This window comes from Panthera onca, chromosome A2 (genome assembly GCF_046562875.1).
Source record: "Panthera onca isolate mPanOnc1 chromosome A2, mPanOnc1 haplotype 2, whole genome shotgun sequence".
Taxonomy (NCBI): domain Eukaryota; kingdom Metazoa; phylum Chordata; class Mammalia; order Carnivora; family Felidae; genus Panthera; species Panthera onca.
This window is the reverse complement of record NC_138340.1, coordinates 39,106,324-39,129,254: the sequence shown is the minus strand read 5'-3', so window position 1 is coordinate 39,129,254 and position 22,931 is coordinate 39,106,324. Positions and strand designations below refer to the sequence as shown.

Here is a 22,931-nt window from a genome sequence, read left to right as displayed (position 1 = left end):
CTTGAATAGACTAAATAATTTTAGTGCCTCCACAGACAATTGGCTTTCAAATTGAAGCCGGGTGATTTATTTTTAAAAATAAAGAGAAATCATCAGCATTGAAATAGATTAAAATAGATGTCTTATTTAGAACTTTAAAAGCAATTCATTTTTCCATATGTCACATTTAAAGCCTGGTTATTTTTTTTTTTTTAATTTTTTTTCAACGTTTTTTATTTATTTTTGGGACAGAGAGAGACAGAGCATGAACGGGGGAGGGTCAGAGAGAGAGGGAGACACAGAATCGGAAACAGGCTCCAGGCTCCGAGCCATCAGCCCAGAGCCTGACGCGGGGCTCGAACTCACGGACCGCGAGATCGTGACCTGGCTCAAGTCGGACGCTTAACCGACTGCGCCACCCAGGCGCCCCCTGGTTATTATTTTTAAAAAATATTTCGGACTATAATATGGGTTTGTTAACAAGAAAAGCCACTGTGTAATAGTACAGTGATGAAAGATGGACAGTAAGAAAACAAGCAGAATATCTATTTTACTTTTTTTAGGCCATCTAAATGAAAATCATTTACTAAGACACATGGGACCCAGCTATGAAGTTAATAGGTCCACCTATTATGTTATAATAATCAGAAGTCATAGGAAGAAGACACACAAGAAAGTATGTCCTCTAGCAAGCTGGAATCACTTTAAAAACTAGAGCTCCAAATACATGGGTAATAAAAGCTTTCTTGATTTATATGGTTGAGAAAATATTTTAGTCTTCCAGCTCAAGGTGTCAGACCAAACAAATTTATTGCCCTTCTGCCTCCAGTTCTACCAGGAAATACTGATTGACCACCTACTATGTAACAAGCAATTGAAGTAAAAGTACATATAACATGATGAACATGCCAGGGGTCCATCGAAGAACCAGTGTTGGGGGCAACTTCCCAAATTTGGGAAGCAGATGGGTTAAACTGATAAACCAGAGGGAACATCTGAAGTACAGTCCATACTAGGCTCAGGAAAATTTCATGGTAACAAATTTGCCCTGAGGACCAGTAGAAAAACTTGTGATTCCTCTTCTTTATTATCTAAAGCAAGAGTCAATGAGCTTTTTATACAAACTTTCTATAAAAGGCCAGGTCATAAATGTTTTTAGCTTTGCAGGCCATACAATCTGTCTCTGAAAAATACCCGACTCTGGGACTCCTGGGTGGCTCAGTCGGTTAAGCATCCAACTCTTGGTTTCGGCTCAGGTCATGACCTCACAGTTCGTGGGTTCAAGCCCAGCACTATCAGTGCAGACAGAGCCTGCTTCAGATCTTCTGTCTCTCTCTCTGTCTGTCTCCCCATCCTTGTGTGCTCCCTCTCTCTCAAAGATAAATAAGCATTAAAAAAAATACTCCACTCTGCTGTTGTAGTGTAAAAGCAATGATAGGACATAAACAAGTGTGGCTGTGTTCTAATAAAACTTTATTTACAAAAACAGGCACTAGGTCACAGTTTGCCAACCCCTAATCTAATTTTTTTTTTTTTTTTACCATTGTGGCTATAGTATGTGATATAGACAAATAAAAAAGTTTAAAGGAAACTGGCCAGAATTTTATCCCCAGCCCAGCCTCTTCTCTGCATCCCAGGCCTGTCTGTGACTGCCTCTCCCACACCCAGGTAAATTTCCTGCATCCCCAACATCACTGCTATTGAGACAAGGTGAATCCTAGGGATAAATCTTGGTATTTTCTTCACTCTTTATCTTAACCAACAGTAAACTCTACCTGTTTCACTTCTAAAGTGAATCAATTCACTTCTGTCCCTCTTTACTGCCAATGATGTTAGCAGAAGCCCCCTGGACCACTACAGTAGCCCGTCATCAGATCCGTCCTCATCGACCATATCCCACCTGCAACCTCTTCTCCACATTCCCAGTAATTTGTTCAGCACATATTTGCTGAGTACCTGCTGTGTGCCAGTTACTCTTCCAGGCACTGGAGGCAAATCGGTAAGCAAAAGATATTTAAAAAAATTCTTGATCTCATAGAGCTTGTATTCTGGGCTATGTGTAGGGTACGTGGGACAGAGCAATAAACATAAAAGTCAATAATAGAGGATGCTCTTTCCAATCCCCAGCACAAGCTGATTCCCCTGCCTGGAATGTTCAGCCCCCTCTGCTCCTGCTGTCCCCATTCTTCATGTCACTTAAATCCGGCTCAAGCTTCAGATCTCGGCTTATGCTTCCTTACTTTAAGAAACCTTTAGGTCTTCCCACATGCTGTGTCCGAGTGCACGACATTGGTTTCCTATAATTATATAATTGTATGATTGATTCATGTCCTTCCCACTAGACTGTAAGCTCTCAGAGGGCTGGATTCATATCTGTCTTGGTCATCATTGTACTTCCGGTTCCTCCCACATTATCTGACATATAGTAAGTATTTAGTAAATGTCTGGTGATTGAATGAATTGTGGTTTATTACCCACCCAAAAGAAAATACCAACTTACACATTTATTCTTCTTCAGAGTCTCGGTATAATTCTAGCATAAGGAATACTGAACTCGAAAACAAAAACACAAAATGAATAATACGTTATCATTTATAATCATTCAAAGTTCAATATGCTCATTCAGGAATCCAAGCCATGGTTGATCCCTTTCCTGTAAAATACGGCCTTGCTCACCAGATTTCTGGTTCCCCTCAGATTTACGTTGTCCATCCCTTTGAAGACAGACTAAATTATGTGATTTTCTTTGGCCATTAAAACGTGGGCAAAAGTGAGAGACATCAAGTCAAGGCAGATGCATTTGAAAACTGGTGTGCAACCCTCCAGTTCCATCCACCTGGGTTAGTTTCCTGTGGCTGCCATAAGAATTTATCACAATTGGGTGGCTTCAAATGACAGAGATGTATTCTGTCATAGTTCAGGAGACTAAGAGTCAAAAATTAAGGTGTGGATGAAGCCATGCTTCTTCTGAAGGCTCTGAGGAAGAATCTTTGACTCTTCTGTGTTCTGGTGGTTGCTGGCAATCCATGGCGTTCCTTGCCTTGTAGATACATGACTCCAGTCTCTGCCCTAGTCTTTACATGACCATCTACCCGTGTGTTTCTTCCATGTCTCTGTGTCAAGGTCTCCTTCTCCTTTCTCTTACAAAAATACCAATTATTAGATTTGGGGCCCACCCTGGTCCAGGCTGACCTCATCTTAAATGATTATAACTGCAAAGCCCCTACTTACAAACAAGGTCACATTGACAGGTATGGAAGTTTAGAACTTGAACATAGCTTTCGGCAGGGACACAAGTGAACCCATTCTACCTGTGAAGCACACGTTGAGATGGAGCCTTCATCAGCCTGGGTCCCAGGGTTATTGCCGGGAGACAGGTTTGTGTCTCCCAGTTCACCTCAGTTCAGTCCCATGTCTCCTAGGTAGACCGGTGATCTGAATCACCTGCACCAGGACAAGTATTTATCCCTAATAGCTGTTTGATGACTCCATTTCCCTGATTCATGCAAATTAAATGTGTCTAGGCTGTATACCATTTTCTTGTCTGTTCTTCCATAGAATATATTCCTGTTGATCATTAGTTTTTTGTATCTGCCATATGCTTATCATTGTGCCATGTGCCAAGAGGAACATGTGGGAAATTAGACACAAAGAGCCCAGTTATAAGGAGTATATAATCTAATCTGGTGGGTGAAACAGAAAAAACTATCAGTGTTGGCTGAAATTATCAGACACTAAATAATATGACTTAATAAGAGGTAATGCTAATAGGGCTCATAGTCTGTTCTAGGTACTATAGTAAGCACTTTACAGGTATTATAGCCTTTCAACCCCATGGAGGCTATACCACATTGGGTTGGTGTTTTCTATTTTATGGGTGAGGAAACAAGCTTATAAAGTCTTTTTTTTTTTAATGTTTATTTATTTTGAGAGAGAGAGAGAACATGCATACACACAAGTAGGGGAGGGGAAGACAGAGAGAGAGAGAGAGCAAATCCCAAGCAGGCTCCGCACTGTCAGCACAGAGCCAGACACAGGGCTCAAACTCACGAACTGTGAGATCATGACCCAAGCCAAAATCAGGAGACTGACACTTAACTGATCTGACACTTAACTGACTGAGCTATCCAGGCACCCCACAAGCTTAGAAAGTCTTAAGCCGCTTGCCCAATGGTCATTCAGGATTCCATTCCAGGTTGGTCTGATTCAAATATTTGAAATCCCATGGCCTTTCCTGTACTGCCTCTTCAATTCAGCTCAACCTTGATAGCCTGCTACTAGATGGTGGTCTCCACTCTGATCTACACAAAGTTTGGTTGTCCGTATGCAGTTATCTTCGGACTGCACTTAACATGTGGCAAAATCAACAGGTTGTAGTAATAAATAGAATAGTTAAGCCACTCTTCAATTTCTATCTCAGCATTCTTAAGTCGGCCTTTCCACCTAACTGGTTTTTATGAACTAATCCAAACTCAACCTTTCATCTTTCCTCTTATAAGATGAAACTTTCAGACTTAAATTCTCTAAGCTGAGATGCAAAGATTTGTCGTATCAGGGGACTTCATGTCTCCTTTAAAGCATTAAAAGCAATGAAAAAAAAAAAACATAATCAAAAGAAACAACATGAAAACAAACCAACCCTATTTTTAAGTGTTTCCGATCTTGTTTCAAAACAGCCTAATGAGGACTGTTTTCCAAACAGCCATATATGAAGCCATCCACTTTTGAAATCTGATTTTCCTGTGTAGACATATCCTGTTTTCTGTGCTTGGAGAAGCAGGGAATACCCAAGCTGGCATTCAATAGTAGCAAAAATGAAATAGACCATTTTTAAAAAATTGTAGGAATGTTAAAATCCATGTTGACTGGTTTTTACATTTACCTGGCAGCATTCCCATGCTAGCGTTGGCATGGAGACTGGAAAAGGAAACTTTCCACCAATCTGTCACTTGCTACTGTTTCCACTTACTTTACTGTGAGTCCAATTTTTACAATTTTTTCAAAGTTAAAAAAGTTTTATTCTTTTTTTCTTTTCTGTTCCAGGACGCTTCTCAAACGTAACCACGGGTAAAAAAGAAAGCTTTTAAAACTCAAAGATTTGGTTTTCCAAATATTCAGCTGTTTAACATTCAGATAATTGCCATCCTTTTTTTTTTTTTTTTTTTTTCCACATTTAGTCTGAATGCTTTGGCATGGGGAACCCCACAGTCTGAAAGTAACTTTGTCCCAACTCTCCTCACTGCATTTATTAAAGAGGCTGAAAGAAGCATCTGCTTTTCAACAGTTTCTGGTCCTTAAGGGACCAGGGAAAGCCAGAGGTTCTAACATTCAGAAACAAAGTTGGGCTTCCCAAAATTTTGATGTAAGCAAGGTTGGCAGTGGCCACAGCTGGGTCTTCTTGAAGTTGTTTTCACTGAAGGAAAACAGGCTGGAGATCCTTGGAACTAGGGTCAGAGATAGAGGGCAAATCTGCCACTCATCCTGCCATGGGTAGTCTAGAACCCGGTAGGCCCTCCACTCGTATTTACACGAATGAACAAATCACAGTGGTGCTGTGTGGCATCTTCCAAGACCGAGGGGTGATTTTCCTGGGCTGGAAAGTAAAAGAGAGAGCTGCCTACCTACAGTTCAAGGGGCCTCAGGCTGGCACCCGAAGCCAGGCGTTCTCATTTCCCTTTGGCATCATCCTGAACTGCTCAGCCTGAAGCTGGCGCAATGTTAAAGAAAGGAGGAAATGCATGCGAGGAAAATCAGAGAGGAGAGGGTCGGGAACAGATGTGAACATAAAGGGAAAGCATTAGAAATGAAAGAAAGAAATTGGACTCCCACAGCTGGAAGGACAAACCCCACAGTGTCGTCAGGGATGTGGGATTAGGGGTGATTTTGCTCGCCCTTTGTTCTTTTTTCCTGTCTTCCACGTTTCCCGGCTTATTTGTTTGATGTGTGCCTTTTCTGTTCGGTTATTGGACCATGAGGCCAGACCCCAGTGGCAGTACCTGGCATGCAGCAGGCGCTCTGTGAAGACCTGCAGAACAAATGAAAGGGTTCCGAGGCTCCTGTCCCTCCCCTCCCCGCTCCCCCGGGTGTCCAAGCGCCTGACACGTAGTAGGCGCTCCCTAAACATCTGCACAGCAAATGAGCTGCAAGTTTTAGGCGTCGAGCACGTGGAGCTTTGGAAACCAGGACATTGAACGAGCGTGCCTCAGACCACAAAGCGGCTCGGGCGCGTGTGAGAGGCGGCGGCGGGCTGGAGGCGAGGCGCGGGCCGGGAGCCGGGCGCCCCGCGGGGGGTCCTGCCTGCGTGGCGCCCGGGGCGGGGGCTCGGGGAGTCGCGCGCCGGCACGTGCTCGTCCCGGGGCCGCCGGGCCGGGGTGGGCGCGCGTGTGCGCGTGGGGCGTGGGGTGTGTGCCCGCGCCGTGCCCCCCGCGCGTGCTGCCGGGCGGGCGCCGGCGTGAGTCACGGCGGGGCTCGCCTTTATAACGGCCCGCAGGCTCGCGCCAGCCGCCCGCCAGCCCGCCCGCCCGCCGCTCCGCGCTCCAGCGAGCGCGCCCCGGCCCCGCGCCCCGCAACGGCCCCCAACCGCCGCGCAGTCCCGAGGGCGCCATGAGGGGCCCGCGCTGCGCCCCGCTGCTGCTCCTGCTGCTGCTGCCGGCGCTGCTGCTCACGCCCCCCGCCGGGGACGCCGCGGTCATCACTGGGGTAAGCGGCCCCGGACGCACCTGTCCGCCCGGGATGCGCGCCCGCGCTGCGCCCGGGGGTGGGGGGTGGGTCAGGAGGGGAGCGGCACGGGGAGGGTCGCCCCAGGCAGGGACACCTGCCCCGGTGGCCCTTTGGCGCGCTGGGAGAGGTGCGCTGCTCCAAAAGCGGCAGACGGTCCGGGACATTGGGTGCGCCTTGGAAGAAAAAGTGAGCGAAGTGTTACCCACCTCCTTTATCACCACCTTCTCCCGCTTGTTTCCGTCCGATCTCCTTACAAGCTCTCTCCTCGAGTTTGGTCGGTTTTTCTGTTAAGCTGAAAGAAGTTTGCTTTCAGAGTCTTCTCTAGTACTTCTTTGAGACGTTCCAGCCTCGAACCTTACAATTTGCGAGGTCCTTTCTGAAATGCAAAGGGGCAAGACGAATATCCCCCAATCCTGAGACTTGTCCTATGGTCAAGGAATTTGCTCGTCTGGCTTCCTCCGCAGAAACCCTTAGAAATAACTTGGTCCGAGGCCATGTGTGCGCTTTGAAAAGCAATGGGGGCACCTCCTTCTGTTTCCAGGGCTCCCCCCCCCCCCCCAGCGTCTTGAGGTTTTCCTTGTAAAAGTTCTCCATTTCCAGTTCCTGATAAAGCACCTCCAGTGCCCCGGCATAATTATGGAGTAGGTTGCAATGTAGGTGTTAGTTTCAGCTTTGAGAAGTTGTCCTCATCATTTTTGGAAGTAGGAGCTGATTCAGTTTTCTCTCCTGCTCCTACCAACAGTTTTCTCTGGGTGGACCCGAAGGATGAGTTTACAGTACAAAATTTAAAAATCTTGTCTATTTTAACATTAACAATGCAAAACCGCTACCGTTTCCTGGTTGTTCACCTGCTTTACTCTTTTTTTATTTTTAAAGTCTTAAATTAACACCTCCATGAAATTACTTCAATTATCTAAGTGCACATCATGGGATTTCAATAAACCTTTTATGTTTGAACAGATGATGCGTAATGAAATAATTTAAATTTGAGGGAAATGTCATTGTATTGAGAAAATAAAGCTCCACTCTCCCAAGTTAGTTAATAGGGTTTATAGCATCTTGAAAGACCTTGCACAGTAACAGTATTTGGTTATATCCAATACGTATTATAAGCATTATGGTATTTATTAAAATAGAGGTTTTTACAAAATGTATTTGAATAGCTTTGTCAGTGTGGTTGGAAAAAAAAGTTTTTACAGGTCTTTTTAATATATGAGTTGGAACGTGATTGGGGTTTTTTTCCCCTCTTCCCCTGCTGGCTCATTTTAAATTTCTCCCTAATCCTCTGAGCCCAGAATTCCTCTGCAATATAAGTATCTTTTTGTTCCATTCACAGGACAACACTATTTGAATAGATCTACAATGGGTTAAGGATGCGGGGCATTAGGCAACAGCTGTCTAATTAAAAATACATAAACCTATGCAATTCTTTGTAAATATTTCCAAGAACTGAAGTTTTTTGTTACAAAAATGAAATTTTATCACATTGAATGTTTATCTGTTAGAGAGGTTTAGCGTGGACTTACATGTACTGTTTTTGTTGTTGTTTTACCTCAGTGATTTTTTAAAAAATTTTCTCTAAGCGACATGGCAATAAAGAAATGTAGTTATGTCTTCATGACAGGAACCATCTGGAGCCAAATGAAAAACTTAGTAACTTCTCGTCTTCAGGATGTTAAACATCCAAGTGATTGATTGAATTTTTAAAAGATTTTGGCTGGCTTTTGATTGTCATATAAAAAAGGGTTAGTGGGGCTTCAGAATTCTGGGTCTTGGGCATCTGTTGATATAAAATACTGCCTGAAACCTCCACCTGAAATATTTACCTTTTTTTTTTGTAATATATGTCGTTCATTTGAAATTGATTTATATTCCACATAGATTTGTTAAGAACGTATTGGAAAAGATCACGTACTGAACCTCTCATTTACGGAATGTAAAGGCCACATGTACGTGATTTCTGGCAAACGCATAAAAATTGGAAAATAGAAACATTTGGATGTTTTCATATAAATGTCCTAACACTCGGAAGTGAAAACTGTAGTTTTTGATCAGATAGTTGCCTTAAACAGAATGAGAAAAAAATTCTCATGAGGGAAATAAACCAACCCTGGAGCTAGATGGTTCATAGTTTTTAAAGAAAAATAATAAACAAGGGTGTGCTCATATATTTATGTTTTGAGAACTTGGGACTGGCCCCAAAACATTGAAGAAAAAGAACTTTGGAGGAGTGCGTTAGTTGTTTCCAGTAAATGTAAAAATTTGAATTTCTGTCTAAATTGTAGACTTTTTAGTTTCTTACACATACAGTACAGTATGTTTTACCTTAGCTCTAGCAAAACAGAGTATTGCACACCACTCAAACTAAGCTTCCTATTTTTTGTTGGTTCTAGGAAGGAGCAATTGTCCTTTAGATCTATTTTCATGCAAATAAATTTAGACTGCATTATTTATTTCCATTTAGAGAGAGTATGAAAATTTCTCCATAGTTGATTCTTTAATTACTTGTATTTACAATTTTTATATTGGGAACAGATGGCCTGAGTAATCATTGTTGATAAGTGTATCTGTCGTTTGCATTTCTAAATCGGATTAATCTTAAAGAATAGTTCCACTGATTTTATAATGTACACATATGTATATCCTAAGCCAATAATTTCCTTTTTGTAGGTTACTTACCCCCAAAAAAGCATAACAGAAGACAGAAGTCTTGGTTTGTCCATTCCCAACCCATGAAATTTCTTTCTTTAAAGAGGAAATGGTGAAAATCAAGTCAGTGGTGTGAGAAACATCAAGTCTCATGAACCAAAATGCAAATATTTGAAAGGGAGAATGAGCACTTTTAAAATTTACATCAGTGCCTTTATGGGTCTGGAGCATTTCATGCCAGATTTAGAGACCACTTAAATCCCTTTTTAAAATTGGGCCCAACATATTCTGCAGTTAAGAGTCATAAAATCTTTTGATTCCATTTATGTAGTTCCTAATGGCCATGTATGGTATAAGACTAATGTAGCCTCGTTTTTCAAGTTCAAAGCCAATTCAGCCACAAAATCCTAGAAAAGAGAGGTGATTTTCTGTGTGCGTTTTTTAACACACATAACATTTTCTATGTGTATTGATTTAAGATTTTCATAATGTGTGGACCATTATGTAGGCCATTGTTTTTAAACTAGGAAAATCTCTTCTGATCAGATTTTATTCTAAATATGTTCAAGAAAATGAAGATTACAGTTATTTTTTATGCGTGAGTATTAAAATCCTAGTGGTTGGATATTTAAAGAGCCCTTTTTACTGCTAATTTTGGATTTCCTTAGCCTGAGTCTTCCCTGCTATCTGTATTTATCTGTCTGTCTGTTACTTTTCAGGCCTGCGACAAGGACCCCCAGTGTGGTGGAGGCATGTGCTGTGCTGTTAGTATCTGGGTTAAGAGCATAAGGATTTGCACACCTATGGGCAAAGTGGGAGACAGCTGCCATCCGCTGACTCGTAAAGTTAGTATATACACCCAGGTGCTCAGTGGTTCCCTTACGTTGTGGTAACTCAACTCCCGGCAAGGCCTGTATGGCATGAAACCCAGGGTAATGTGCTTGAAATCACAAGTGAGAGAAGGTGACGACGGGAAACCACGTCCTCTCCCCTCTCTCCTTCCATTATAACCAGCTGTGTCCTCTACCGTCCTCACCCTGTGAATCATTTTCATACCATGGCTTTCATGACCTTAGAAACATGTCATAAAAATAACTTCAAAACCATGAATTTGCCTAAAAATTATTTAGGACAATATAAATACAAATATCAGACGTACTGATAAGGCAGAGGTAAATAACTTTGTGTTTTGTCTCTTACTGAAAACCGTCAATGATACAGTTACCTTGTATCTTAATTTAAAAATCCTCTATTTTCCTTCAGTCTACGCAGTACACAGTTCATAATCCTAGGGGTTAATGGTGTTTAATTTTCCAGTTTATTCTTTTATCTCAAGTATAAATATCCTAATGACCTCAACAACACTTTTGGACAGTTTTAGCAGTTAGTGGTATGACCATATGAAGGCAGGGTTGGATGGTGCTTTAGAGGTTGTGTTGTAGACTGTCCCGTCCGCAGGGGTCTGTCAGTTATGTTACTTCAGGAAAGGGTGGGTAGGAGACAGGAGGGAGCAGAAAAGTCTGTGGAGCCTGGAGAGTCTCAGCCCTTCCCGATCAAAACTTTGAAAATGATGGGATCTCGGCAGGCTTCCCCAGCAATACCAGGTGACAGTGACTTGCTCCCCTAGTGCCACCTCCTGGTTTTACCCAGCAGCAAAGTGAAGTCCAGAGCATCAAAAAGCGTTTCCCAGGCCAGGTGGCTTGTTGGGAGGCAGAGCTCAGTCTTTCTGCAGCATTCTCTCTCCGTGTTGTATACTCCTGTTTTAAAATAGATGGGGTGACCAGGCACCTGGATGGCTCAGTCCATTCAGCTGACTTCGACTCAGGCCATGATCTCACGGTTTATGAGCTCAAGCCCTGCATCAGGCTCTGTGCTGACAGTTCAGAGCCTGGACCCTGCTTCAGATTCTGTGTCTCCCTCTCTGTCTGCCCCTCCCCTGCTTGTGCTCTGTCCCTCTCTCTCTCTCTCTCAAAAATAAATAAACATTAAAACAATTTTTTTTTAATTTTTTTTAACGTTTTATTTATTTTTGAGACAGAGAGAGACAGAGCATGAACGGGGGAGGGTTAGAGAGAGCGAGACACAGAATCTGAAACAGGCTCCAGGCTCTGAGAGGTCAGCACAGAGCCCGACACGGGGCTCGAACTCACGGACCGCGAGATCATGACCTGAGCCGAAGTCGGCTGCCCAACCGACTGAGCCACCCAGGTGCCCCAAAACAATTTTTTTTAATAGATGGAGTGTTTTTGAAGCAAACTCGACCCCGCCTTCTACATGTAGTTTGGGGTTGAAAGCTGTAGTAAGGCCCACCATCTTCCTCATATGCTACAGTTGTAGATAACAGTTACTATTTTGACTTTCTCGGAGTAAAGGTAATGCAGTAAACTGGATTGTTTTAGTTCTGTGAGCTGTAATAGGGACTCCACTTGTTTGGGTCTCTCTGAAGGCTGTTTGGCTTTCCTGTGGTTTCCTTGAGAAATACTTCCTGTTCCGCGTAGACCATCCCTCCTGTGGTTTTACAGTCATTTTAAAGTATGACATGCACCTTTTATTCTTGGCCGCTGTAAGACAGGAAAGGTTGTAAGCCGTTAGTTGTCTGTCTCAATGCCAAACTCCCTGCGGGGAAGTGACACCAACCCAGTCACCCTTGGCATTGATGTCTCGTTTTTCATCACCCTTATCAAGGGCAAGTCCACGTTTGTACATGTGAGTCATTTGAGCCATTGAAAAGTCTACTCTTAACCTTTTCTTTTAAGAATGACATTTTCCCACAGTGTTAGCATAACCTTACGCTCCCTGCATACTAGAGTCACGTGGCCTGCTTGCTAAAACAAGGAGAAAGTGACACATTCTACTCAACTGCTGTTTGTAATCATAGCAATTCCAGTTGCCACCTGTTGAAGGCTGTGACGTATCCCACACTCTGTACTAAATGTTATATATGCGTTTTTTTTTAATTTAATACAAGATGTGCCTATGAAGCACATTTGTTTCTGTCCTGTGCTGCATACAACCACCTGCAGCCTCAGAGGAGACTCAGTAACTGGGTAAGGTCACAAGGTGATAGGTCGCAGAGAGACACCGGGCTCCATTTCTGTCTGACGCTCCAGCCAGTGTTTTTGTGGTGTGAATCACCATACTCTTCTGCCTCCCCAAAAGCGGTTTTGTTGGAACGCTTTGTACTCCAGTTAACCAAGACTGGTTTGTGTGGGACGAGAGATAATGGTGTCCGCATGGGAATTTGTCACATCCTATGTAGTTTTGATGAGCTTCCCAAATCTGAGGTCATTTTAAAAAAGAGAACCAAATAGTGTTTCCCTGGGTTTCTAGATAACTTCCAGTTCAGGTCTCGTGCAAGGTCATTTCTGAGAGTAAACAAAATCATTCTTCTCCCATAAACCCAGGTACATCTCTGCACTTTGTTTTTACCATAGTTTTAATAATGAAGTCTTTAATGACAAATTATGGTTTTCATATTAGAATTAAGTGATAAAAGAACTGAAGGATTAAAAAAAAAAGGTTGGTTTTTTTTTTTTTTTTTTGTCAGATCTTAACTTTTCCCCTATTCAGATGCCCACCTGAAAAGTTTTTCTAGAACTCAGTGTTACAACTTTTCATCCTGGATACTTTCCTGTCTTGAAAATACGTTTTCATCGGTTATTTCAATGGCCTATTTTTAGAGTAGGTCCAGGAGTTATTATTTGTTCTGGGCGGAATTAACTTATCCTGGTAAAAATCTAGTTATTTCCAGATTATCTCTCCACTATATTGTATTCAAAACAACTTGAGGAAAAAAATGTTTGTAAATGTTTCCTGGTGAATGTAATATATAGAATTCAACTTCAGACTACAGTTTAATAGCTCATCAGTAAATGGTAAAAATGTAGACACTGCATAGAAAATTGTATTTTAATATGACGTGTTCAGTACTTTCTTCTTCTTTTTTTGTGGGGGGGGGGGGTTTGTTTGTTTTGTTTTGTTTTGTTTTGTTTTTAAAGAAGGGTCACAGGGATCAGTGTTTTTAAAACACCAGACTGAGTAAGTGCAGACTACTCCTGTTTAAATTTTAAACTTTCCATTCTGGCTTGACTTAGTCATTAGCCACAAATGTGTGTTTATTTTGATAAAGTGAATAATATTTGATGAATAAAATTACAAACTACAGGTAGGAATTGATAGTCACTGGATTCAGTTTACTGTTTTATTTCAGATGCATTAACTAACTTGTGGACTTTATAGTGACTGCTAGGCTATAATCTTATAATTGTGCAGTTTTTAAGTTTACATTTGATAATTCAAAAGTAGAATAAAAGATCATCCTCCCTAAGAAGAACAGAGTGTATGTTTTCCAAATACATATTTGGTCAAATGAAAGTTTTAACATGTATTCATTTTTAACAATTTTCTAACAATTAAGGATGAATTGCTGAATCGTATGTCTGCAAGGAGTATTTTACTGTTTAAAAAGAAAAACATTATTTTAATATTTTTATTAATACCAACACTTTTCACAGTTGGCAAAGATTAGCCATTTCTATCCTGTTCTGATTACTGCTTGGCTTTGGAAGTTTATCATTCTGTGATTAATACTTTTATTTTTATAATGTGTGATTTATTATTTTTTCTTTTTTAAACATTTTTTTAACATTTATTTATTTTTGAGACAGAGAGAGAGCATGAACAGGGGAGGGTCAGAGAAAGAGGGAGACACAGAATCTGAAACAGGCTCCAGGCTCTGAGCTGTCAGCACAGAGCCCGATGCGGGGCTCGAACCCACGGTCCGCAAGATCATGACCTGAGCAGAAGTCGGACGCTTAACCGAATGAGCCACCCAGGCGTCCCTATTTTTTCATTTTAAACAACTGTGTTTCCTCCAAAAAGTTGTTTCTGCTCTTTTTTGTATATTTAACACTTTTTTGTACCAGTTTTGTTTTTTGTTTTCTGGGTTTTACATACATATATATGTGTATATATACACGTATATACACACGTATATATACACGTATATACACACGTATATATACACGTATATACACACGTATATATACATACACACACACACACACACATATATATATACATATATATGGCATGAAGTGTCATGCCATATATATATATGACATTTCAATAATTGACCAATATATTTTCCTTTTCTGAAAAAACATTTTTTTTTCCAGTTAAAACCTGGGACATTTTTGTGTTTTTTTTTTAAGGGAAGATTTGACACTTCAATAATTGACCAATATATTTTCCTTTTCTGAAAAAACATTTTTTTTTCCAGTTAAAACCTGGGACATTTTTGTGTTTTTTTTTTAAGGGAAGATTTTAAAAATTATTAGCTGTTTCTATTTTAAAATGATAAATTTAGAATTACAATGATAAAACATTGTAATTATAATTTCAGGATAGAGAGTACTTCTTAAAACAATATTAACTAAAATATAACTTATGTAAGTATAGAATTGAGTGGAAGATGGGTAGAAGAAAGCTTAGTACATTAATTTCCTCATATTTCCTATCACAGGTGTCAGAAGCCACTATTTACATTTTCTCCCTCAGGGCAGCATCACGGCTGTGCATACAAGTTCATTGTCAGAAAGACTCAGAGGACATAAATATACTTTAGTCTGTATACTGATAGATATACTAAATATAGTGCTGACAGTATGGGCCCCATAGCTCTTTGTTGTGAGGGCCGGCCTGGACCCTATAGGATGTTTTAGCAGCATCCCTGGCTTCCTCCCACTAGAGGTCAGCAGCCTCCTCTCTCAGTTGTGACAACCAGCCGTGTCTCCGGACTATGACAGATGTTCCCCGTGACAGTTTGGGAGATGGAAATTGTTCTGGTTGGGCACCCCTGGCCTCACACTACATTGTACTTAGCCTCACAGGACCAGTGAGGGGACACAGCAGCACCATCGTATTAGGCGCCCAGCAGCTACCCAGGCACATACTTCGTGTGTCCTCCCTACCACACGGGGTACTTGTGGCTGCCACAGGTGAGAGCCACGTGGGCTCCCTAGACCCATCCTTACCACCCTTACCTCTTGCCAGTATTTTACTCCCCTCTAGACCCAGAGGCCCCAGGCATATATGCCAACAGCTTCCCCAACCCACGTGAAGTTCCACACAACCCATGAGGCCAACCCCCTCATTCCCTGTTTTCCTTTACTCTTTCAGAGGGCACAGTGCAATTCCATGTGGACCGTCTACTCACAAGAAGATAAATAATTGCATTATTTAGGGTTGTATGAATATATACTTACTCCAAAAAAAAAAAAAATTGAAGAAACATTTTTAGACTTGACCCAATTCAAATACATTGGCGATCTTCCTAATTATTAAAACTGGAGACTGGGAGTGGCAGAAATTCTGAGATTTCAGGCTTCTATTTTAGGCACTACTATGGCTATTTGAAATTTTGTGAACTATGTACTTTTGTTGACAAAAGTTAATGTACAAAACTGGCTTTATTAAAAACACACGTAACTTTTTATTGAGATAAAATTGGTATATAAATTATGTAAGTTATGCATACAACATTGTAATTTGAGATCTGTCTGAAGTATAAAGTGATCACCATCCAAAGTCTAGCTACCATCTGCCACTGTTCCATTAACCCCCTTTCCCCATTTTGCCCGCCCCCCCCCCAATTCCTCCCATACTGGACTAGTGCTTTTTATGTGACATGACCACAGTTTTCTTCATGTATGCTTTTTTTTTAAGTTTATTTATTTATTTTGAGAGAGACAGAGCACAAGCAGGGGAGGGGTGGGAAGAGAGAGAGAGGAGCAGGGGAGAGAGAGAGAAAGAAAGAGATTGAGAATCCCAAGCAGGCTCTACCCTGTCAGCACAGAGCCCGACGCGGGGCTCGATCCCATGAGCTGTGAGATCATGACTTGAGCTGAAATAGTCAGATGCTTAACTGACTGAGCCACCCAGGCACCCTCATGTATCCTTCTTTATGTTTCTTTCTTTAGCAAAACTGACTCTGTTGTGAGAGAAATCACAAACAATACATTTGTTTTGTGGCAGTGCTATTATTTTCTCTTTAAAAATGCCACAAATGGATAAGAATCATGCCTTCTGGAAAGTTCTAAAGGTTCTACCTTGGCTATTTCTAGAATTTTCTGTTTGAAATTTTAGTCTATAAGAAACGGATTGAGTTAATTCTAAAATAAGCCATCAAATTTGGACTGAATAGTTAGCTCCTTGGCTATATATATGCCTCTGAATATGCATCTTCTATATACTTTGTAATGTATCTGTGGCTGTTAGATATCTATTAAGTTTGTCACACAGTATATGTAGATCTAGAAATGAACGGGCCTGTTGAGAAAATGTCAAGTATCTAGTAAGTGTATAATATCAGAAATGGAGTTCTTTGTCATTATGAGCTCACAGATGGAAGGGGAGGAGGAAAACCCGCTAAGGGCAGGTGCAGATAAAAAAAAAAAAAAGAAAGAAAAAAATCCTTGGCAGGGGGTGAAACAAAGACAGATATTGAAAGAGGGGAAGTGGACTTGATAAGAATAAGACAAGGGAATCCAGGTATAAAAGGTCCTACAAGACAGTCTGATCATTATGTTAAGATTGCCAGGGCAGATCTGGGCCTAGGCTAATACCATGTTGGTGCCCTCAATAAGAAAAAGAAGAATTCACAATATTTTTGATGTTTTATTTATTTTTGAGAGAGAGCAAGAGAGCGCACAAAGAGCAGGGGCAGAGAGAGGGGGACAGAGGATCCAAAGCAGGCTCTTTGCTGACAGCAGCGAGCCCAATGTGGGGCTCGAACTCACAAACTGTGAGATGATGACCCTAACCGAAGTCGGATGCTCAACCCACTGAGCCACCCAGGTGCCCCCCACAATATTTTTTAAAGACTCACACAGACCTATGACCTTGTGAACACACTGCCAGGGCCCTACCTAAGCCCTGCAGGGAACCACACGAGTGAAGGCCCTCAGCTTCTTTGGCTTCGCAATAAATCCATCTCTAACTTTGGTGGCATGAGCCCCTTGGGTCCCTGCCTGGTGCCAGGCATTGGTGTGCCGAGTGAGCAGAAGCCACAGGATCTGGGAAGGCCACCCCTCTGCCTTCAGGTGGCACATAGTCTGTGGTGGGGGCTTTGCCAGGAGAGAGGCCTTTAACACATATTTTCTCCAGTGTCTCCTGTGGACCAGGCTAAGTGCCATGTGCTCACAAAGGAGATTTCTTTCTTCACAAAGCTTCAAAGTTGGGGGATGGTGGTATTTGAGAAAAGAGCAAACTCTGGAAGAAAGTGGGACTGGGTCTGTGACATGTCCCCTTTCAGCTAGGTGACTACAGTCAGCCACGTTACTTCAGCAAAGGGGAAGCCACTTACGGGGTGCCTGGGTGGCTCAGTCGCTTGAGCTTCCGAATTCAGCTCAGGTGATGATTTCATGGTTCGTGCGTTCGAGCCCCCTTCGGGTTCGCTGCTGTCAGCACAGAACCTGCTTCAGGTCCTCTGTCCCCTTCTCTCTCTGCCCCTTTCCTGCTCTCTCTTGCTCTCTCTCTGTCTCAAAAATAAATACACATTGAAAAAAAAGAAGAAGCCACTTGGCTTGTGTCAAAATGAGGCAAAAATCTGGCACACGGGTTTGGTGTGACATTGATGCCCAGTGCCTTATGAAGCCTGGCCATGGCAGGTCCCCACTGTTATTTTCCTTTGCTGCTCTCTTCAGGGTACTGAGAACCCACATGACAGGCCAGAGAGTGATCATGGTGTCTTGAAGGACAAATCACAAGACTGTAAGCACCATGAGGACACTTACTCATAGCTTAAACTATCTTGCTGGTTACCTGTCTTCCCTCATTAAAAAGTAAGCTCCATGCTCGGCAGAGGCCTTTCGTCTCCTGTCTATCTCTGTATCCGTAGCACCTAGAACGAGGATGGATGTGCTGGTGACCCTCACTGAACTACTGCTGAATGAGTGAATGAAAGAAACACGCTTGGCGTTGTCCATGTGGAACAGCCGGACGTGTGCATTATAGTTCTCGTTCACTTATTTCGGGTCTTTTTCCTTCATTATTGCTGCCCGTGTTCGTTTTTCTCAACGCCGGCTCTGTTGGCACATTGGGCCAGATAGTTGTTTGTTGTTGGGAGGCTGTGCTGTGCATTGTAGGCTGTTAAGCCGCATTCTCTGACCTCTACCCACTAGATGTGACTGACACTCCTTCCCCCAAGTTGTGACAAACCAAAGTGTCTCTGGATATTGCCAGATGTGCCCTCTGGGACAGAATCCCCCCCAACTCAGAACCTCTGGCCCATGCCAATGGTTTTAGGTCTGACAAAGTGAAGCGCTCAGAGGCTCAGGGCTAGAATAGATGATGAAGGTCCGGGGTGCTAACTTCTTATGCGGTCCACGTGTGATCGTCTAAGCCAGTCGACCTGCACCCACTTCCTCTGACATGGTCTCCATGCCAACAACTGAGCTAGCCATCTGTGTGCCCTTTGACACACACAGTGACAGAACCATTCTGCGCACAAGTCTGCATGGAGCTGACGGCCGTGGCACCTGCGTGCAGGCACTGTCCTTGCAGCCTTGAAAATGAGGCCCTTGTGAAAAAAAGGCAGAAGGATGTCTCTGCCTGTTCACCCCATGCACACCCTGCCCTCCTATTACTTCCCTCTCTTCCTTTTGTATTTATTGATCACAGTCATTTCCCTGGCCCTTCCAGAACCATTTTGGAAATGGAAGGCAGGAGAGAAGAAAGAGGAAGAGAAGAAAAAGGAAAAAGGAGGTAAGAAGGACATGAGCATGGTACCAACCCAAAGACAATGTGCAGAATAATCAATCAGTCCTGACTGTTGTTGGACCACCATACAGTTGGGTTTGTCCTATTAGTTCAACCACAAAAGAAGGTTAGAATGGTTCTGTCACTGTCTGCACAGTCTTTCTTTTCTTATGTGCAAAGAAATTATTTAGAAGGCATCTGGAAGATGTATCCGAGATTTCCTCCTCAAGACAGATAATTGGTATGGGGCGGCCTCTTTTGGTGGAATAGAATTAGGAAATCCACTAGAATGATTAGCGGAAAAAGCATCTGAATTGAGAAACAGAAAGGATGCATTTTTGTGCCATGTGTCAACCGAAGAAGGATCCCTGAGGCATGAGTCTCTAAGAGCTTGCCTCTCTCTCACGTTACCCTGGCTGGGAGTAATCTGCCATCCCATTTCATTGATTATCAACTGCCTCCAGGCCTGGGCTGAAAGTTTCTTGCTATAACTTGCAAAGTAGACAGATTCTCAAGAGGGCACGATTCCCAGGGGAGGGAGAATGGATGTCGTCCTTTGCCTCTAGAAAGAATATGTACTTTGAGGTACTCCCGTGCCCCTCAGACAAAGGACCACCATGCCACTTGCCTCCTTAGCCCAGCTTCATTCGTGGCATGGGCAAGACTGAAAAGTACCCACTGGAAGACTCTTGGAATGAATCCGACCTTTCTCTGCTGGCTCTCCCTAGGCCAGGGCTTGGTTTGTTCCATTTCTGTGACTCGAGCTTGCCTCCTTCCCTAATTTCTCTTTTGTTTTTCTCCAACCCACACCCCCCCCCCCCAGAATTTTGACCCCTCTGACATCTGTGTGCAAATGTGTGAATTTATGTGTTGATCCTTGTCAGTGACTTCATATTTACTCATTATATCAATGTGAACATGCCCGTAATGTTATGCCCTCCTTAATGAGCTTCATTAGTAGGATGATATACAGACCAAAAAATGAGAAGAAGTGAAAGCCTGTGTAGCTTGGTGGTTAAAAGCTTGGTCTCTCTGGTCCAGGTGGCCAGCCAAGCTTCGAGTTCTCGGTATGTGACCTTGGGCAAGTTACTAATTTCTCTGTGCCTCCGTCTCTCATCTGTAAAATGGGTATAATTAAAGCATTTGTCATCTTCACAGAGTGGTTGTAAGGACGGAAAAGGATAATATATAAAGAGCTGAGCATATTACTTGATGATAGTTCACAATATAACACCAGCTGTTGTTATTCAGAGATTTCTCGAGAATCGTTTTTTGTTATGTGTGTTTGGGTGTTTTTGTGTTTTGTTTTGTTTTTAATGATTCCTGCTCTGACTCAGTTTTTTTCTTTTATCTTAGGTTCCATTTTTTGGGCGGAGAATGCATCACACATGTCCATGTATGCCGGGCTTAGCCTGTTTACGGACTTCATTTAATCGATTTATTTGTTTAGCCCGAAAGTAATCACTTCAGAGTAGAAACTTTAAATGTGAACAACCACATGATGTCTGTAAAGTCTATTTACTTGTGATTGTGCCCAACAAGTATAATATGCCAGAAAGAAATGCTCTTGCTTCCTCAGCTATCCAAGTAACGTTTCTATCTTTGATGTTTAAATGGCTTTTTTTTTTTTTTTTTTTAAACTGAAAGAGGATTTCAATTTTGGATAGAAATGTAGAGTGTAGGGCATTATGGAACCGGTTCTCATTTCCCTGTTTGTGTTTTGGCTTGGTTTGGCCTTTTTTAATGCCAGTAACTCACCCATTTTCACAGAAATGAGGAGAGTAAGAATTTGGTCTTTTGTTACAGAAACTTTTTTGTCTGAAACCCCCTCACCCCAGCCCTGCCCACCACACACACACACACACACACACACACCCTCTGGTCTCTTTTCTCTCCTCAAAGAATTTTAAGGCCCCCACTTATTCTTTGCCATTTCCCTGCTGGGCCCTCTAGCATTTTAACGAGGGGAACAGGGTTGTTAGATATCCTTTAGCTTGCTGGGAAAATCCGTGTGGAAAATCAAGCTTTTTTGCCTGATACTTAAACAGCAAAGGGTGTGTGGTTGAACTAGACACTCCACAATTTTCCTGGTTGAAGTAGAGGTGGGCATACTCTCCAGCTTTCATGGAACCTGTCCATGTGACAGAACCTCAGATCCGCTGTGTGACAGGTGTGAGTTCAGAAGGCATGGAAAGTCCATTTAGACCTTATTTCTAGATTTAGGGTTTTTTGGGTTTTTTTAGTAAAAAACACTTCTCCAATATGTTACACTTACTTCTTTTTCTTCTTGTGAAGTTTATTTTTTAAGTCTCATAATTAGAGATGTTCCAGAAAATGTCCCTTGAAGAGGAAGTATTAATTTTAATCTGGCATAACACTAGTTACCATTTTAAAGTCGGTATTAAGTTGTAATTTAAACTTTACTTGTAACCAAAAGGTCTATTGTAATGGATTACCTGACATCCTGCCATGTGTCCCTATATCAATATTGCTGTGTAAAAATTCTGTATCAGAATAATGACAGTATTATATATCATTTGATTTATTTTAATATTATATCCTTATTTTTGTCACAGTTGTTGTCAGTTTTTATTACAAGCAGATTTCTATTAGCTCACATTCTAAAATGGGTAAAGACCCCCAAATTGGTAAAATAGCACCAACAGTATTTGCGTGTTCACTTTACATACAGCAAAGTTCTGTTTGCATGAATTTTAAGGTAGTACAAAAAATAAACAATGTGTAAATCGGTGAGGGTTTTGGAACAAGAAGGAAAATTGTGATATGCAGAACTGGTTGTAATCAGGAATGGACTCCTGGGATTTCACTGTATTGATTCAGCATATAGTGACCCAGTGTTTACCAAGAGTGGTCAGGCAGGATGCGAGGCGATAGCCTTAAGGTGATGCCAGTGGCCCAGCCTTGCAAAACCCACCAAGTATTGTAAATGGAATCAACGTCAACAAATAAACAGCTTATGAAATGTGTTCAACTGAGTAAACTTGACCATGCCAACCCACTAACCGTTGCAAAAAAAAAAAAAAAAAAAAAAAAAAAAAAACCACGTCCATTTTGTAGTAAGTTAACTTATTCAGCCGGCGCTCACAGTTGCACATTGTGTGTAACTTTACCCTGGGGGCTAACGTGTCCCATAAATAAATGAATGGGATTTTGCTGTACTAATTACCATATTTAGTCATAGAAGTATTATTTTTGGTTCAGTTTAGTTTGTGTGCAAGAAGCATTCCTCAGTGAGTTTGTTGGAAAAACATCGCCTTCAGCAAGTGAAATTATGGGTGAAGAGGCAGGCACTTCAGCCGTTACCCTAAATGTTGTTTTCTTGTAATGTGTGGTACATCCTTTTTCTTAAGTCTGAAAACTTGATTGGGTCAACCATCCATTTTCACCCAAGTTAAAAAACATATGACTTTTATAAAATTCTGTTTTTACATAAACCAACTCAATAAAAAAAAATCACTAAAAAGAGGTAGATCGTAGTATAGCCATGAGAAGGAATGTGAGGTTTGTGTAGAAAACTCAGAACTATATCTACTGACTCACCTTCTACCATTCAAAGAAAAACAGAACCTTACTATTTGTTAACCTCTCCCCTAGATTGTTATCTTTACTAGGGAATAACTAACTCCGTTCTTTGTAAGGTACAGCTTTATTTGGTTAGTGTTCTTTTAACTTGTCACCAGGGTTAGCATCTTTCGAATAATTGTTTCAAAAACTCGTAATCATGTTCCATGGAGACTCTTTAAGCTCACTGTACGCAAAGCACACAAATTCCTGCGCTATAAAGACTGTGCTGCTGTTTCTTC

General features: G+C 41.9%; 1 protein-coding gene and 1 long non-coding RNA gene across 3 annotated transcripts; one reads left to right on the top strand and one right to left on the bottom strand.

Annotated features, from left to right (window-relative positions):
- Window positions 1–5,269: 5,269 nt before the first annotated feature.
- Window positions 5,270–7,507, bottom strand: LOC132678750 (uncharacterized). The gene is made up of 2 exons (XR_013554139.2): window positions 6,699–7,507; window positions 5,270–6,004 (listed from the first exon to the last, which is right to left on the bottom strand). It is a non-coding gene; the product is annotated as an uncharacterized LOC132678750 (long non-coding RNA).
- On the top strand, window positions 6,004–22,099 carry PROK2 (prokineticin 2). Of its 2 annotated transcripts, XM_060631558.3 has the most exons (4): window positions 6,004–6,678; window positions 10,068–10,193; window positions 19,051–19,113; window positions 20,464–22,099. In XM_060631558.3, the coding sequence occupies exons 1-4, from the start codon at window positions 6,583–6,585 to the stop codon at window positions 20,566–20,568; spliced, it is 390 nt and encodes a 129-aa protein (XP_060487541.1). In that variant the 5' UTR covers window positions 6,004–6,582; the 3' UTR covers window positions 20,569–22,099. The 2 variants fall into 2 exon arrangements, with proteins under 2 accessions (XP_060487541.1, XP_060487542.1); XM_060631559.3 differs by lacking the exon at window positions 19,051–19,113.
- The last annotated feature ends 832 nt before the right edge of the window (window positions 22,100–22,931 follow it).